The sequence below is a fragment of the Sus scrofa genome, chromosome X (assembly GCF_054392235.1).
Source record: "Sus scrofa isolate SSC_HxYL_T2T_F1_AM1 chromosome X, Sscrofa_HxYL_maternal_Yorkshire_Landrace_v2.0, whole genome shotgun sequence".
In the NCBI taxonomy this organism is placed as follows: Eukaryota; Metazoa; Chordata; class Mammalia; order Artiodactyla; family Suidae; genus Sus; species Sus scrofa.
The window spans coordinates 21,381,320-21,397,133 of NC_139401.1; the positions used below are offsets into that span (position 1 = coordinate 21,381,320).

Below are 15,814 nucleotides of genomic sequence, written 5' to 3' on the forward strand. Positions count from 1 at the left end.
CTCTGTGTTAAATGTTTCAGATAGATCAGAAAAGTCAGGGTTCTGAAAATTGTCTGTTGGCTTTAGCAACATGGAAGTACTGGTGGCCTTGACAGTAATAGTTTTGGTGGAGTTGAGGGGGCAAAAGTTCAATTGGAGGAGGTTCGAGAGAGAAAAGGAGATTCCACATGTAAGTGAGATGGTACAGTATTTGTTTTTTCGTGTCTGGCTTATTTCACTTAGCATAATGTCCTTCAGTTTCATCCATGTCATCACAGATGGCAAGATTTCCTTCTTTTTATGGCTGAGTAATATTCCATTGTATACATAAACCACATCTTCTTTATCCATTCCTCTGATGATCATCACTTGGGTTGTTTTCACATCTTAGCTATTGTGAACAATGCTACAGTGAACATGGAAGTGCAGATATCTCGAGATAATGATTTAATTTCCCAGAAGTAGGGTTGCTGGATACTGTGGAAATCCTATTTTTAATTTTTTGAAGACGCTCTAATGTTTTCCTTTATATACTTGAAATCCGCTAAGAGAATAGATCTTAAGTGTTCTTATACCCATACACAGATTGTAACTATGTGAGGTGAAAGATGTGGTAACTTGATTGTGATTATTTCACAGTATATGTAGATATATGTATATATCTGTGTGTGTATATATCACATTCCACACCTTAAATAATCATGCTCTACAACCTTAATGTGTAACATTTTGTCAATCATACTTCAGTAAAGCCAGGGCAGAAAAAAGAGGAGGAGAGAAATTGGAGACTGAGAATAGAAATGAGACTTTAGGAGTTTTTCTGTAAAGGGGACCAGGGAAATTAAGTGGTAGCTGGGTGGCTATTTGTTGGTGAAGAGAGGGGTGGTTTTTTTAAGACTGGAGAAATTAACAGCATATTTGTATGCTAATGGGAATCATTGGGTAGAAAGGGAAAAACATTGATGCTACAGGAGAAAGTAATGAAGGATTGCACAAGAGATGCTCTTGAGTAAGAAAGAAGGAGTAGGATCTGGTGAACAACCCAGTAATTTGTGATCTCTCTAATGTCTAGTATCCCTTCACCGAAGCATTCAAGAGAAATTTAATAAATACCCACTCTGGGTCAGAATCTTTGCCAGGAACTTTCATAACAAAGATATATAATCCCTAATTCCTGCCAAAAAGTAGAAAAACCTATAAACAGACGAATACAATATAGTATAATTAAAGATTGCATATACCAAAGGCACTAGGAAAGTGCTAAGGGAGCCCAGGAGAGTGAATACTTAACTCTGCCAAAGAGCATTGCAGCATTTGTAACAGCACTGAAAGTGCTTTATTCTCTAAGGAAAAAGTTGGTTTATTATCAAGCAATCCTGTACACTAGTATTAAAACATAGCACTTTCATATTAAAACAGTATTAGATCATTATAAAGAACTCCATAATTGTCAACATGCTTTTTTTTCTTAGTAGAAAAGGTTTATTACAAAAGGATATAACTCAGGAATAGCCAGATGGAAGAGATGCATAGGGCAAGGCATGGGGGAAGGGCTTGGAGCTTGCATGCCCCACCTAGGCACACCACTCTCCTGGAATATCCACCTGTTCACCAGCCTGGAAGCTCCCCAAACCCTATCCTTTTTGGTTTTTAGGGAAGCTTCATTGCATGGGCACAATTTGATTAAATAATTGGTCCTTGGTGATTAAACTCAATCTCCAGCCCCTCTCCTGTCTCTCGAAGTTGTGGGGTAGGACTGAAAGTTCCAACCCTCTAATCACATGGCTGGTTCTTCTGGCAACCTACCAATTAAATTGGGACATTACCCAATGCCCTTGTTTCCAACAGTACATTCCAGTCCTACCCCATCTGGCTGAAGTTACTGCTCTTCTGAATTATCTACTTATTGTTTCTTTGATTTTTAAAATAGTTTTTATTAAATTGTATATGTCCCTTATAATATGCTGTTTGATTTAGCTTGTTCCTGGATTTTCTAAAACTTCCATCTGCTGGCACTCAGGGTTTTTTTTTTTTTTTTTTTTTTTTTTAGATTTACGTGGTCATTATTTTATTATTTTTTTTTAATTCTGCTTGAGTTTATTTTATTTTTTAATCAAAGTATAGTTAATTTACAATGTTGTATTAATTTCAGGTGTACAGCCAAGTGACTTAGTTATCCATAGTCCATTATATACAGGTTGTTAAAAGAGATTGAATATAGTTCCCCATGCTAATATTCTTTAAATTATATTTAGTTTTCTGTTTGTGTTTAATTGCAACTAAATAGTTTATCATTTTTAAAAAAGCTACTTGCCATTACTTTTAGAATAAAATTCAAAGAAAATCCAAAAGTATTTATCTTTGACCTGTTCTCCATTAGACTGCAGTAAGAAATGTAGTGCACAGTTCCTGCCTCTGTAGAGATCCCAGTTAGAAAGCTCCAAATGTGCAAAAGATAGGAAAAGCCAAGTTATAGAATAATAATTTAACTATGAAATACTAGCACAGAGATATCATAAGGCTTATGATAGCATTTCAAATGCACTCTATAATTAATGCTTTCTGCTTAGAGGAATAAAAAATTACTCTCAGAAAGTGGTCAACAAAATTTTTAAATGGGCTTTTACCTTCATGTTTTTATTCTTGACTATTATTATTAATTGTCATTATGAATTAGTAAATAAAGTATCTAAAGAGATACTTTAACATTTTCCAGATTATTTTTCAGAGATTTATTACTAATTTGTATACAATTACATAGGGATGAGTCCGATGTGTTTAATTTAATAAGCCTGAAAAGGTGATATGAGCATAAAAATACTTTGCATGTATTAATAATAGTGTACATTTAAGTCTAGCAATAATGCATGTAGAACTCTTTATTACCAACAACACTAGAGTATCAAACTATAAAGATTTTTTTTCCAATTTAACTTTGCTGTCTTATGAAAGTAAAACATTGCTATATACAAGCAGTGACAAATATTTCCAAGCTGCAGTCAAAGATCTGTATATTTGGAATTAGAAATAATTTAAGCCACTCTTTATTTTTCAGTTTGCCAAAGACTCTTGTTTATATAATAATGCTACCTTCTGTTATTTCTTTAACAGTTTTATTAAATCTCTTTCAATATTTTAACAAAGTAAAAATTTATAAAAGCATTTATTTGTAACAACAATCCCACTCCTCTTAATTGTTATAACAGTCCCACTCCTGAGCATATATCCAGACAAAACTCTAATTTGAAAAGATACATGCACCCCTTTGTTCACAGCAGCACTATTTGCAGGAGCCAAGACATAAATGTCCATTGACAGATGAATGGATAAAGATGTGGTGTGTGTGTGTGGTACTACTCAGCCGTAAAAAAAGAATGAAATAATGCCATTTGCAACAACATGGATGGACCTAGAGGTTATCATACTAAGTAGTCAGAAAGAGACAAAATACCATATGATGTCACTTATACGTGGAATCTAAAATATGCCGCAAATGAACTTATCTACAAAATAGAAACAGACTCACAGACATAGAGAACAGACTTGTGGTTGCCAACAGGGAGGACAGTCGGAGAGGGATGACTTGGGAGTTTGGGTTTAGCAACGGCAAATTATTATAAATAGAATGGATAAACAACAAAGTCCTACTGTATAGCAAGGGAACAATATTCAGTATACTTTGAGAAACCATAATGGAAAAGAATATGAAAAAATGTATATATATGTATAACTGAATCACTTTGCTATACAATAAAAATTAACACAATATTATCAATCAATTATACTTCAATAAAACAAATACACTTTACTTTTAAAAATACTTATTTTGATTTGCATTGCTAAAATTCATAGCTTATATAACCAGTAAAAGCGAAAGCTCGATGTCTCATAAAAGTAATTTTTTTAATGGCCACACCCGCAACACATGGACGTTCCTAGGCCAGGGACTGAATCTAAGCCACAGCAGGTGCAGCAACATGGGATCCTTTAGCCTACTCTGCTGGACTGCGGGTCGAAGCTGCACCTCTGCGGTGTCCCGAGCCACAGCAGTTGGATTCTTAACCCACTGTTCCACAGCAGGAACTCCAAAAGTAATTATATACATACATATATATATATATATATTATATACAATTATATACAAATATATATATAAATACATATATATACACATTTGCTTTTTAGGACCGTACCCATGCACATGGAGGTTCCGAGGCTAGGGGTCGAATCTGAGCTGTAACTGCTGACCTATGCCACAGCCATGGCAATGCAAGATCCGAGCAACGTCTACGACCTACACCACAGCTCACGGCAATGCCAGATCCCTAACCCACTGAGCCAGGCCAGTGATCCAACCAGCATCCTCATGGATGTTAGTCAGATTCGTTAACCACTGAACCATGAGGGGAACTCCCTCCAAAAGTAATTTTAATTAAAACTTCTTGTCTAAGTTTTTTTTTGTCTAATTCAATACATTTTTCTTTTTTTTATTTTAATTTTTTTCCTGCTGTATAGCATGAGGACCAAGTTACTCTTACATGTATACATTTTTTTCCCCATGCTTTGTTCTGTTGCAATATAAGTATCTAGACATAGTTCTCAATGCTACTCAGCAGGATCTCCTTGTAAATCCATTCCAAGTTGTATCCGATAACCCCAAGCTCCTGATCCCTCCCTCTCCCCCCAGGCAGCCACAAGTCTATTCTCCAAGTCCATGATTTTCTTTTCTGTGGAAAGGTTCATTTGTGCTGGATATTAGATACCAGATATGAGTGATATCATATGGTATTTGTCTTTGTCTTTCTGGCTCATTTCACTCAGGATGAGATTCTCTAGTTCCATCCATGTTGCTGCAAATGGCATTATGTCATTCCTTTTTATGGCTGAGTAGTATTCCATTGTGTATATATGCCACATCTTCCGAATCCAATCATCTGTCGATGGACATTTGGGTTGTTTCCATGTCCTGGCTATTGTGAATAGTGCTGCAATGAACATGCGGGTGCATGTGTCTCTTTTAAGTAGAGTTTTGTCCGGATAGATGCCCAAGAGTGGGATTGTGGGGTCATATGGAAGTTCTATGTATAGATTTCTAAGGTATCTCCAAACTGTTCTCCATAGTGGCTGTACCAGCTTACATTCCCACCAGCAGTGCAAGAGGGTTCCCTCTTCTCCACACTCCCTCCGGCACTTGTTATTTGTGGACTTATTAATGATGGCCATTCTGACTAGCGTGAGGTGGAATCTCATGGTAGTTTTGATTTGCATTTCTCTTATAATCAGCGATGTTGAGCATTTTTTCATGTGCTTGTTGGCCATCTATATATCTTCCTTGGAGAACAGTCTATTCAGGTCTTTTGCCCAACAATACATTTTTCTTAATTTTGTACTTTATATTGAATATACAATATACTTCTGTTTAAAAAAATCACTCCATGAAAAGTGTTTAAATCTTCTACAAATTTTTCTCTATGGCTTATGATATAACCAGACATATGAAAGGCTTAATTACAGAGATGACCTAAAATACAATGAATATAATCATACATTTCATATTCCGTGCGTGAAGTGTGTTTCTTCTTGTTTTGTGCATATATATTTGACTCCAAACAACCAGTCAGTTCTTCAAACAGCTTTTTTTTTTTTTTTTTTTTCATAGAGAAAGTAAAACAACTGCTTGTTGCTTGGAATTTTCACTTTTCAAAGATTTTTTTGGTGACCTGAGGAAACAGTGTTAGAGCTGTTAACTGTCTCACTTTCAGTGCCCATGTTGAAATGGAGTTTATTTTAAAAACTAGATTCTAAGGAACTAAGTTGTATGAATTTTGAAAATACAACATTCGTAACATCAACCCTCTGGAGGACTGATTTCTGCAAAGCAGTTGAACAGACATGACAAAAGGAGACCTTTCAGAAAACATTTATGCCATCCTAGATGGGGAGATACATTGACCTGCATCAGCCCACTTAAACTCCCTCTATCAAATTGCAGAGATCTACCCCATAAGAATTTTGGAAACTGAGGTGATGATGTGCACACCTTGAAAGTAACCCATTAAATAAATACTTCATTTGGGGGCTCATTAATAATTTTATCATGTCTAGTTCATCCTCAGACTTTCAAACAGCTTAGGAAAATATACTTAGTAAAGAGTATCAGCATACCTAAAATGCTATAAGGTTGGCACATTTTCCTTGTGAACGTAATGAGCAAGAAGTATCTTAACGGAGTTTTTTAAACTACATGGAGTGTCCATAGCAATTTGATTGTGAAATTTACCTGGGCAAGGAGGGAACTGAAGAGGACACACAGTAACAGAGAGATGCTGAAAGGTGGAAATGTGGGTAGATTAAAGGAGGAAGAATCATTGGACTGGGAGGGCTGTAGAGGGTGTGCTAAAAATACAAAAGGTGGTAGTTGGAAAATGGGGTACTGGAAAGGGCTGTAGCCTTTGCAGGTGACAAGATTAAGCCTATGACTACAGGAATGGGTGGAGGAGAGAACCTCAAGAAACTGAGAGACCAGAATATTGAAGGGAAAATATAGAAGTCACCCCAAATTACTGCACAAGTAGTGTTTGAGTGCCTGGGTTTGAACCATGATACTATACACTTACCAACTGTGTGTCTTTGGCAAGTTACATAACCTGTCCCAGGTTTTTTCATCTGGTAAAATGAGGGTAATAGTATATTTTTCAGAGTTTTGAGAATTAAACATTTTAATACTTAGAAAACCTTAGACAGTATGTGTCTTATGGTAAATGATATATACATGTTAGTACTGTTGTCATGATCACCATAATCATTATTACTCTTATTACTATGACCCAGTCCCCTGTGACTTTTCATTCAGAATATGTTAAGCAACTGTTATGTATCAGGCATTGTGCTAGGTATCCTTAAACTTTTCTATGATTTTCTGTTGGCTGTTTTGTGCTTCAGGAATTTCAAGTTGATCAGAAATAATACACTGCATCCTCACCAAAAAGTTTTCCTTAAAGCCTATGCCATGGGTTCTGCTTGCTAAAGTAAAATGCCGTTTAGTAAGAACACAGACCCAGAGGGAAGTGGGACAGCCTAAGCAGTGATTACTCAGGTCTGGAAACTAGAGTTCACAATAGCAAAAGCCATGTTTGGGGCAGACCCAGCTATAGGATGTATAAGAGAATCTCGCCATGTTGCTGAAGCATGGTGAGGTCCGAAAAGCAGATAGGAGTTAGGAGGCAGTGAAGATGGGAAGTTATTACTGTGGTGTTCTAACATGAAATCATGTTCTGGAAGCAGGTTAAACACAAGGGGCTCCTATCTTGGAGATTGGCTATTAAGATAAAGACACTTGGGCATTGACGAATATGACAGAGATCCAGTTATTGAAAATGAAGTCTGAGTTCCTGTTGTGGCTCAGTGGGTTAAGAACCCGACATTGTCTCCGTGAGGATGAGGGTTTGATCCCTGGCCTCAGTAGGTTAAGGATCCAATGTTGCTGCAAGCTGCAGTATGGCTGTGGTGTAGGCCAGCAGCTGCAGCTCTGATTTAATCTCTAACCTGGAAACTCCCATGTGCCACAGGTGCAGCTGTAGAAAGAAAAAAACAAAAACAAATTAAAAAAAAGAAAAAGAAAATGAAGTCACTAAAATAATGATCCTCTTTGTAAAGGACCACATTCTTAAAGTCTGGGGCTCCTAAGAGAGCAAACCTAGGCTCTTCATTATTCTATATAAAAAGTGCCTTAAGTTTACATTATCACCTGGCCATTTGCCACAGGCAGTTTCACCTTCTGGCTCAAAACACACATATTTTTCATCTTCACAAATGCCAACCATAATGTTGCATATGAGTGAGTGTGTTTTGCAAACTGTAGCTAAAAGTCAGTTTAAGTTTGAGCGGACATGGGGAAGAAAAACAATGTGATGTGAATTTTGTTCTCTGTGTTTAGGCAAGCTACGACCTATATCTATGCCAGTGGAATATAATTGGGTGGGGGACTATGAAGATCCAAATAAGATGAAGAGAGATAGTAGAAGAGGTAAGTGTTCTAGAATTTCAGTGTAGGCTGGGTTGTTACAACGAAAAGCAAATTTAAATGTTTTTTTAAATAGGATGTTATGGCTTCAGTGGAAAACTGTTCATTCTCTCATTGACTTTATGATACACCTAAACCAACTCAGACCAACCTTTAACTATCTCAATCTCTTATTAAGTAGATATCTTCTCTGAATGCCTCCTAAGGGATTCAGGGTAGATAAGTACACTGTAAAAAATTAATATCTGATTGTTATTTGAAAGTTAATACTTAGAAAACAAGGTCAGAAGTGTGAAACTGCATAAAAGAATTAAGTTCAGCAAATAGGAAGAGTTTGTGATCATTCCCCATTGGTCCGCAATGCATCTTCGTTACTTTTGTATTGATATAACCTTAAATTGAGCTTTGAAGCACATGGGTAAAAGCTAATAGAAACTGGGCCAGTGACTCTAATGAAAACCATATAAAAATGGAAAAAAACTGCTTTGCTTTTTTTCTCTTCTGTTTGCTGTTCAGGGTTATCTTCTTACTTGGGGGTGGGCTACACTTGAAGTATCTTCCAAAAGTAAGTTTTTATGTTCACTTATCCTGCTATTGAGATGAGCAGTAAAGAGAGCAACTGGAAGTCTCACTGCTAAACGGGATTCAGCCAAGTGTGGAATGGTGGGCCCAGTGGGTCATGCTGCTACTTCCATTTTCTGAAATGAGATCTATAAGGTTGTAGATGAAAAAGAAAATAAAACAAAGCAAAAAACTTCATAGAACCTAAACTCACTAAGTTTCCCTTAGAGTATGTTTAACTCATTTGCTTATTATTTCTAGTCAGTGTGCAGAATTTATTTCATTAATGTACAGATCCACAGAATACACAGGGGTAAGCAAGCAAGAATATTTGCTTCTGGAGTTCCCGTCGTGGCTCAGTGGTTAACGAATCCGACTAGGAACCACGAGATTGCGGGTTCGATCCCTGGCCTCGCTCAGTGGGTTAAGGATCCGGCGTTGCCGTGAGCTGTGGTGCAGGTCGCAGACGCGGCTCGGATTCCGCATTGCTGTGGCTCTGGTGTAGGCTGGCGGCTACAGCTCTGATTGGACCCCTGGCCCGGGAACTTCCATAAGCCCTAGAAAAAGGCAAAAAGACAAAAAAAAAAAAAAAAAAAAAAAAAAAGAATATTTGCTTCATTGGTCTTCTGAACACTTGTTTTATAGAGCAAGCTTTGCTGAAAATGTTGGTAAATATAGGAACATTGACAGATTCCTTGACATCTATGCATTCACTCCCATTTTCCAAACTTCAGTTTCTAACCTCATCTGTTTTATAGAATTAATCAAGAAAAACATAACAAGAGAAACACTTATATGCTATCTCTGTCACTCTTTTGGGACTTGATATGATAGTGATATGTTGGGGGGAAAAAAAGCCTTATGAAGTACCAAGTACTGGCTGTCAATTTAAGCATAGATTTTATGAACTAAAGTTTCTTCATTATTGGTCCATAACGAGAGCTTTAACTTTTCCAAGGATGCATTCTAGCTTGCCAGAGGTCAGTGTTTGTCATTAAATTTTAGCAGAATCTCCCTGGGGGAGCTCGTTAAAAATTTTATGAGTCACATACCCAGGATTTCTGGTTTAAGTTCCATAGGTGCTTCTGATATAGTTGGTTCAGAGCTAAAACTTGAAGAAATAATCTATAGGCTATCTATTTCCTATTGCCCTGTGATCCCAAATAATTAAGATCCTCTATAGTTTCATTGCAAAGTTATTTTATAAATGAAATCAAGTTACATTTCTGAAATGAAATCTAATAACACAGTTAAGAAAGAATGAGAAGTTTGGAATACTTGCATATTTACATTTGTATATTTATCTTTTTTTGTATAGAAAACTCTCTACTCCGCTATATGAGCAATGAAAAAATTGCTCAAGAAGAATACATGTTTCAGAGAAACAGCAAGAAAGACACAGGGAAGAAGTCTAAAAAGAAGGGGGATAAGAGTAGTAGCCCGACTCACTATTCGTTGCTACCTAGTTTGCAAATGGATGCACTAAGACAAGACATCATGGGCACGCCTGTGCCAGAGACCACACTGTACCATGTAAGTAAAATTTCAAAGACTCTATGATAATGCTTTTATTGGCAGACTAGCAAATGACTCTTTGGGATAAATTCCAGATTATTTATTTTTATCCTCTTGCCAGATTTTGACAGAAGATCCTAAATTTAGTTTTTATGCCCTTTAAAAATGATGGTTTATTGATTTGTTCTTCAGTGCATATTATATGTTCAGTGAGTTCATATGTTGTAGCAGGTTATATTTTTAATGAAATAAGTTAATATGCAAGGAATTGGTGGAGAATAATTAATTAGCTGATCAATCATTCATGTGAGAGTACGCAGTAAATGAAGAGCTATAGAGTTCAGCATTAAAGATAGGATGTTTAATATATTCATGATTTCATTGTAAAATGAGCATCTTCTATGCACTAGACAGGGAGTATAGTGCTCGAGGTCGAAATGGAAGACATAGCACACACCACTATGTGGTAAGAAAGACACACAAGAATCCCAGTACAGTTTGTAATGGGTGGTTGCAAGAAGTGTAGGAGGACCCTAGGAGAAGAAGGGCCTTCTTGGGAAGTAAGAAAAGCCTTCAGAATGGGGAGCACTTGGGTGAAGAGTGAAAGCTGAGTAGCACTATTTTGTGGGAAGGCACATGGAGGTTTGCAACAAATGTGTGCCAGTATGGCATGTTCCAGGGACTTCATGTGGCTCAGAATTACTGGTTCATTCAAAACTGAGGAAAAGCATGTGAGAAGGGGCAGTAGATGGGCCCCTAGAGAGGTAGGCAGGGCTTAGATCAGGAATTTTGTGTATTTAGGCTCTTTTCTGCAGTGGTGAAGAGCAACTGGAGAATTTTGACCCTGGGGACTGGCCTGATGAGATTGGCCTTTAGGATCTCGCTGGTGCAGAGTGTGAACAAAGAGAGATGAGGCTAAAGGCAGGGTGGTTAAGCCCAAGCTAGATGGATAATGAGAAACTAGGACAATGGCTGTGTGGAGGCTGAGAATCTTGTTAGCCAAAACATTCGATTCACAGAATCAAACCAATTTTACGACATTTTGGTTGAAAGGGAGTTTGATGTGCGAATAGAACTATAGCTTCTTATAGGAAGCCCTTGAAAAGCATGGGCTGGGGGGTTTTAAATAATTTGAACAACTATGCTTTGTGTTCACAGTATAAAAAAAAATACATTTTTTCTGCCACTTCTGTAGAAGGTAGACTGTCTCGATATAGTCTATAGGATGTGAAAGTTAGTAACTTACACTTGAGTTGCTTTTCTGAGTTTATCTATTCAATCACCCAGTTACTTATCCTATAGTTCTCTCATAAAACTAAAGTGTAAAAAAATATTTTCACTTATTTGAGTTGAAGTAGGAGTGCAGTTAGCACTCATGGGTGCTCATTCTCAAACTTCTCCTGTCCCCAGTTACATACCCCTAACTTGTTCCTCTCCAAGAGAATAGTGCCCGTATCAAAACCTGCTACTTTAAATAACTGACAAATCAGGCTATTGTTTTTTCCACAGACATTTGCAGTCATTCTGAAGTCAATACTCAGAGCCGTATGACGAGGGCCACTTTTGCTCCCATTGGTCAGAAATGCCGAACTGTCCCTAGAATCTGGTGTTTTAGTCAGAAGTAATAAAGATCTAAACATAAGAGACAGCTGGCCTATTCGAGAGGGAAGTTGGTAGTGAGAGATGAGGCTAGAGAGGGCAGAAGAGGCCACTTCACCAGAGCATGTAAACTACTAAAGGGTTTGGGTTTATCCTAAGACGAGTGATAAGCCATTGAAGGCTCATTTAAACACTCAGCCTGTGTCATTCTGTTGTGCACATCCGGACAGGAGTATACTGTGTGAGGTGAGGAAGGAAAATAACTGAGTCTTGTGGACTTTTGAGGATTTAAACTATGGAAGAGAGTAAAGGGTGAAACTGTTCATCAGAAATATAGTGAGTATTGTCTTGGAGTATAAATTGTTACCACCTTTCTGAAAGGCATTGTTTAGTTAAATATATCAAGAACCTGGTCAACTTCACTTCTAGAAGTTTATTCCAAGACAGAAATCTGAGCCAACTTTAACTTCCTACTTTTATTCCATGTCCTAAGTCTATAACATGGTATTTCCTAGATAAATGATATTTATCCCAACGAATTCCTGACAGAGGGACAGCACGGGGTAAGGAATATTGTTAATCAGAGAGGAAGTCCTGCCATGTAACACTGACCCACTAATTTCATAGTGAAAGGCTGCACATCTTCTAATTCTATTCCCTGGTTTAAAAGAAGCTAAATAATTGTTATCCCCAGAATGCATGTTAAATGCCTAAAACCAGTGTTCAAAAAGAAAAAACACCGATTGGTGGGTTTTTTATTAGACTCTTAAATTCCTTTGAGGACCTTACTTGGATTTATTTAGTACTTTCACAGTTATCAAGGGAGTTTCCACATTTGTTGTCTTTTGAACCTCACAACAACTGTATTTCCAAATGATAAAACTCAAATTCAGAAAGGTTAAGTGATTTATCCAAAGTTGTATTGCAAAATAATGGAAGAGTAAGGATTAGAACCCAAAGCATCTACTGCAGAGATCTCTTCACACTCTGTCCTGGTCCTCCATGCATGGCGGGCATTGCATTCACCAATGAGTTTGTGCTTTGATGACTCAAGTGAATTTTGAAAAAGTTGGACTCGAAGAAACTTGAGAGTTTATATGTTGATTTTAATAACATTTTCGGTAACTGGATTGATTTCTACCCAGGTTTCTCTTTTGCTCTCTGTGACTATTTTTTATTAAGTTCAAAAAAACACACAGAGCTGCTGCTGTAATAAAGCCAGGTAGTTATTCAGCATGATCTACTACTGAGATCTCGGGGTATTATAGTTAAATTTGCATGGACTTCTTAGGTAAAATAATGTATACTTAAATGATTGCTTTTTTTATTTCACAGGAATTTTTGTTTTATTTTTTAATCTCTATGTACATACTTATTGAAAATAAAAGGATGTTTCCTTATGTTAATTTTTGTAAAATATAAGATCAATATCAATATGTGATCCAATCATCTCTGTGATGAATCACTAGTCTTTACTCTTGCCAGTTATTCCTTTGGATAACACAGCTATTTTTTAATGAAATAGCACTTAATTAATGATGGCCATTCTGACTGGTGTGAGGTGGTATCTCATGGTAGTTTTGATTTGCATTTCTCTTATAATCAGCGATGTTGAGCATTTTTTCATGTGTTTGTTGGCCATCTGTATATCTTCTTTGGAGAAATGTCTATTCAAGTCTTTTGCCCATTTTTCCATTGATTGATTGGCTTTTTCGCTGTTGGGTTGTATAAGTTGTTTATATATTCTAGAGATTAAGCCCTTGTCCGTTGCATCATTTGAAACTATTTTCTCCCATTCTGTAAGTTGTCTTTTTGTTTTCTTTTGGGTTTCCTTTGCTGTGCAAAAGCTTTTCAGTTTGATTAGGTCCCATGGGTTTATTTTTGCTCTAATTTCTATTGCTTTGGGAGACTGCCCTGAGAAAATATTCATGATGTTGATGTCAGAGAGTGTTTTGCCTATGTTTTCTTCTAGGAGTTTGATGGTGTCCTGTCGTATATTTAAGTCTTTCAGCCATTTGCAGTTTATCTTTGTGCATGGTGTGAGGGTGTGTTCTAGTTTCATTGCTTTGCATGCAGCTGTCCAGGTTTCCCAGCAATGCTTGCTGAGTAGACTTTCTTTTTCCCATTTTATGTTCTTGCCTCCCTTGTCAAAGATTAATTGACCATAGGTGTCAGGGTTTATTTCCGGATTCTCTCTTCTGTTCCATTGGTCTGTCTATCTGTTTTGATACCAGTACCACACTGTTTTGATGACTGTGGCTTTGTAGTATTTCTTGAAGTCTGGGAGAGTGATGCCTCCTGCTTGGTTTTTGTTTCTCAGAATTGCTTTGGCAATTCTGGGTCTTTTGTTGTTCCATATAAATGTTTGGATTGTTTGTTCTAGTTCTGTGAAAAATGTCATGGGTAATTTGATAGGGATTGCATTGAATCTGTAGATTGCTTTGGGTAGTATGGCCAAATAACAAGCTGGAGAGGCTGTGGAGAAAAGGGAACCCTCCTGCACTGCTGGTGGGAATGTAAACTGGTACAGCCACTATGGAGAACAGTTTGGAGATACCTTAGAAATCTATACATAGAACTTCCATATGACCCCACAATCCCACTCTTGGGCATCTATCCAGACAAAACTCTACTTAAAAGAGACACATGCACCCGCATGTTCATTGCAGCACTATTCACAATAGCCAGGACATGGAAACAACCCAAATGTCCATCGACAGATGATTGGATTCGGAAGAGGTGGTACATATACACAATGGAATACTACTCAGCCATAAAAAGGAATGACATAATGCCATTTGCAGCAACATGGATGGAACTAGAGAATCTCATCCTGAGTGAAATGAGCCAGAAAGACAAAGACAAATACCATATGATATCACTTATAACTGGACTCTAATATCCAGCACAAATGAACCTTTCCACAGAAAAGAAAATCATGGACTTGGAGAAGAGACTTGTGGCTGCCTGATGGGAGGGGGAAGGAGTGGGAGGGATTGGGAGCTTGGGCTTATCAGACACAACCTAGAATAGATTTACAAGGAGATCCTGCTGAATAGCATTGAGAACTATGTCTAGATACTCATGTTGCAACAGAAGAAAGGGTGGGGGAAAAATGTAATTGTAATGTATACATGTAAGGATAACCTGACCCCCTTGCTGTACAGTGGGAAAATAAAAAAAATTATTAATAAAAAAAAAAAAGAAATAGCACTTAAGTGGAAGAGGACCATAAAGATTGAACACTGAATTTCACAGGCTGCTATCTCTGCTGTAATACTAGCTAGCTCCATGTGGCCCAAGTTGAAATTTAGAGAAAATTTAGTCAAATTTAATAGCAGGATCAGAATTAAATACCCTTAAACAATTTGCTAAAGGGGCGTGGGGGTGTGTGTGTAGGGTATTTCTTATAAGCAGACCTAGATCGTAATGCCTATTAGTCTGTTCTGGGAAGCAGCCCAATAAAAATACACAAAGCCAGGTAAATACAATTTGATTTCAGTGTGACTCATTCCTCTTAGCAATTATAGTAGAAATTTTTATATAATAATAAAGAAGTTTTAAATGTTTATATTATTGTGAAATACATAATTTTAATTTTTATTCTATATATTTGTTATTCCAGTTAACGTATTTTTTTCTTGAATTTATTTGAAAGGAAAGCATTCAGTATGCTATAACTACCCTCATCATCCACCAGGCTTTGCTACCTCTTTCCTTTTTGGCATGTTCTTCCCTCTACTGAGAATGCTTCTACCCCATCTTTCCCCCAGACTGACTCCTATTTAGACCTGAAATTGCGGAGAGACTTTCTGACCACTATTCCCTAAACTCAATCAGTTTCTCCTATTATAGTCTCAATATTCTGTATGTTTTCTTTGAAACCTTTCTTATGATTTGTAATTATATATTTATTTCTGTGATTATCTGCTTAGTGTCTTTCTTCACTCTACTTGGTAGGAATGGCATGTCCATGGCTGGTAAGGACAATTTCTCCTTTTTGATCAGCAGTATATTTCAGTACCTAGTCTAGGTCTAGGACCTTATAAGTACTTAATAAAAATGTGATAAATAATCAAATGAGTGAATCAAATGAGTGAATCAGTGCCTTAGTATCTCTCAGTTGATGTCCTCAAC

The 15,814-nt window shown here is 37.0% G+C and overlaps 1 protein-coding gene across 16 annotated transcripts in view; it reads left to right on the forward strand.

The window, feature by feature from the left end:
• Window positions 1-15,814, forward strand: part of CNKSR2 (connector enhancer of kinase suppressor of Ras 2) — a 276,938-nt gene that overhangs the window by 176,146 nt on the left and 84,978 nt on the right. For 9 of the 16 annotated variants that reach the window (XR_014835808.1, XM_021080286.2, XM_021080287.2 and 6 more), the window contains 2 exons: window positions 7,916-8,005; window positions 9,882-10,096. Coding sequence is in view for 12 of the 16 variants with exons in the window: in XM_021080286.2 (XP_020935945.1) it covers window positions 7,916-8,005; window positions 9,882-10,096 (305 nt within the window). In the remaining 4 variants the exon portion in view is untranslated. The remainder of the gene's footprint in view (window positions 1-7,915; window positions 8,006-9,881; window positions 10,097-15,814) is intronic. The other 7 variants (XR_014835809.1, XR_014835811.1, XR_014835810.1 and 4 more) reach the window with 1 other exon arrangement.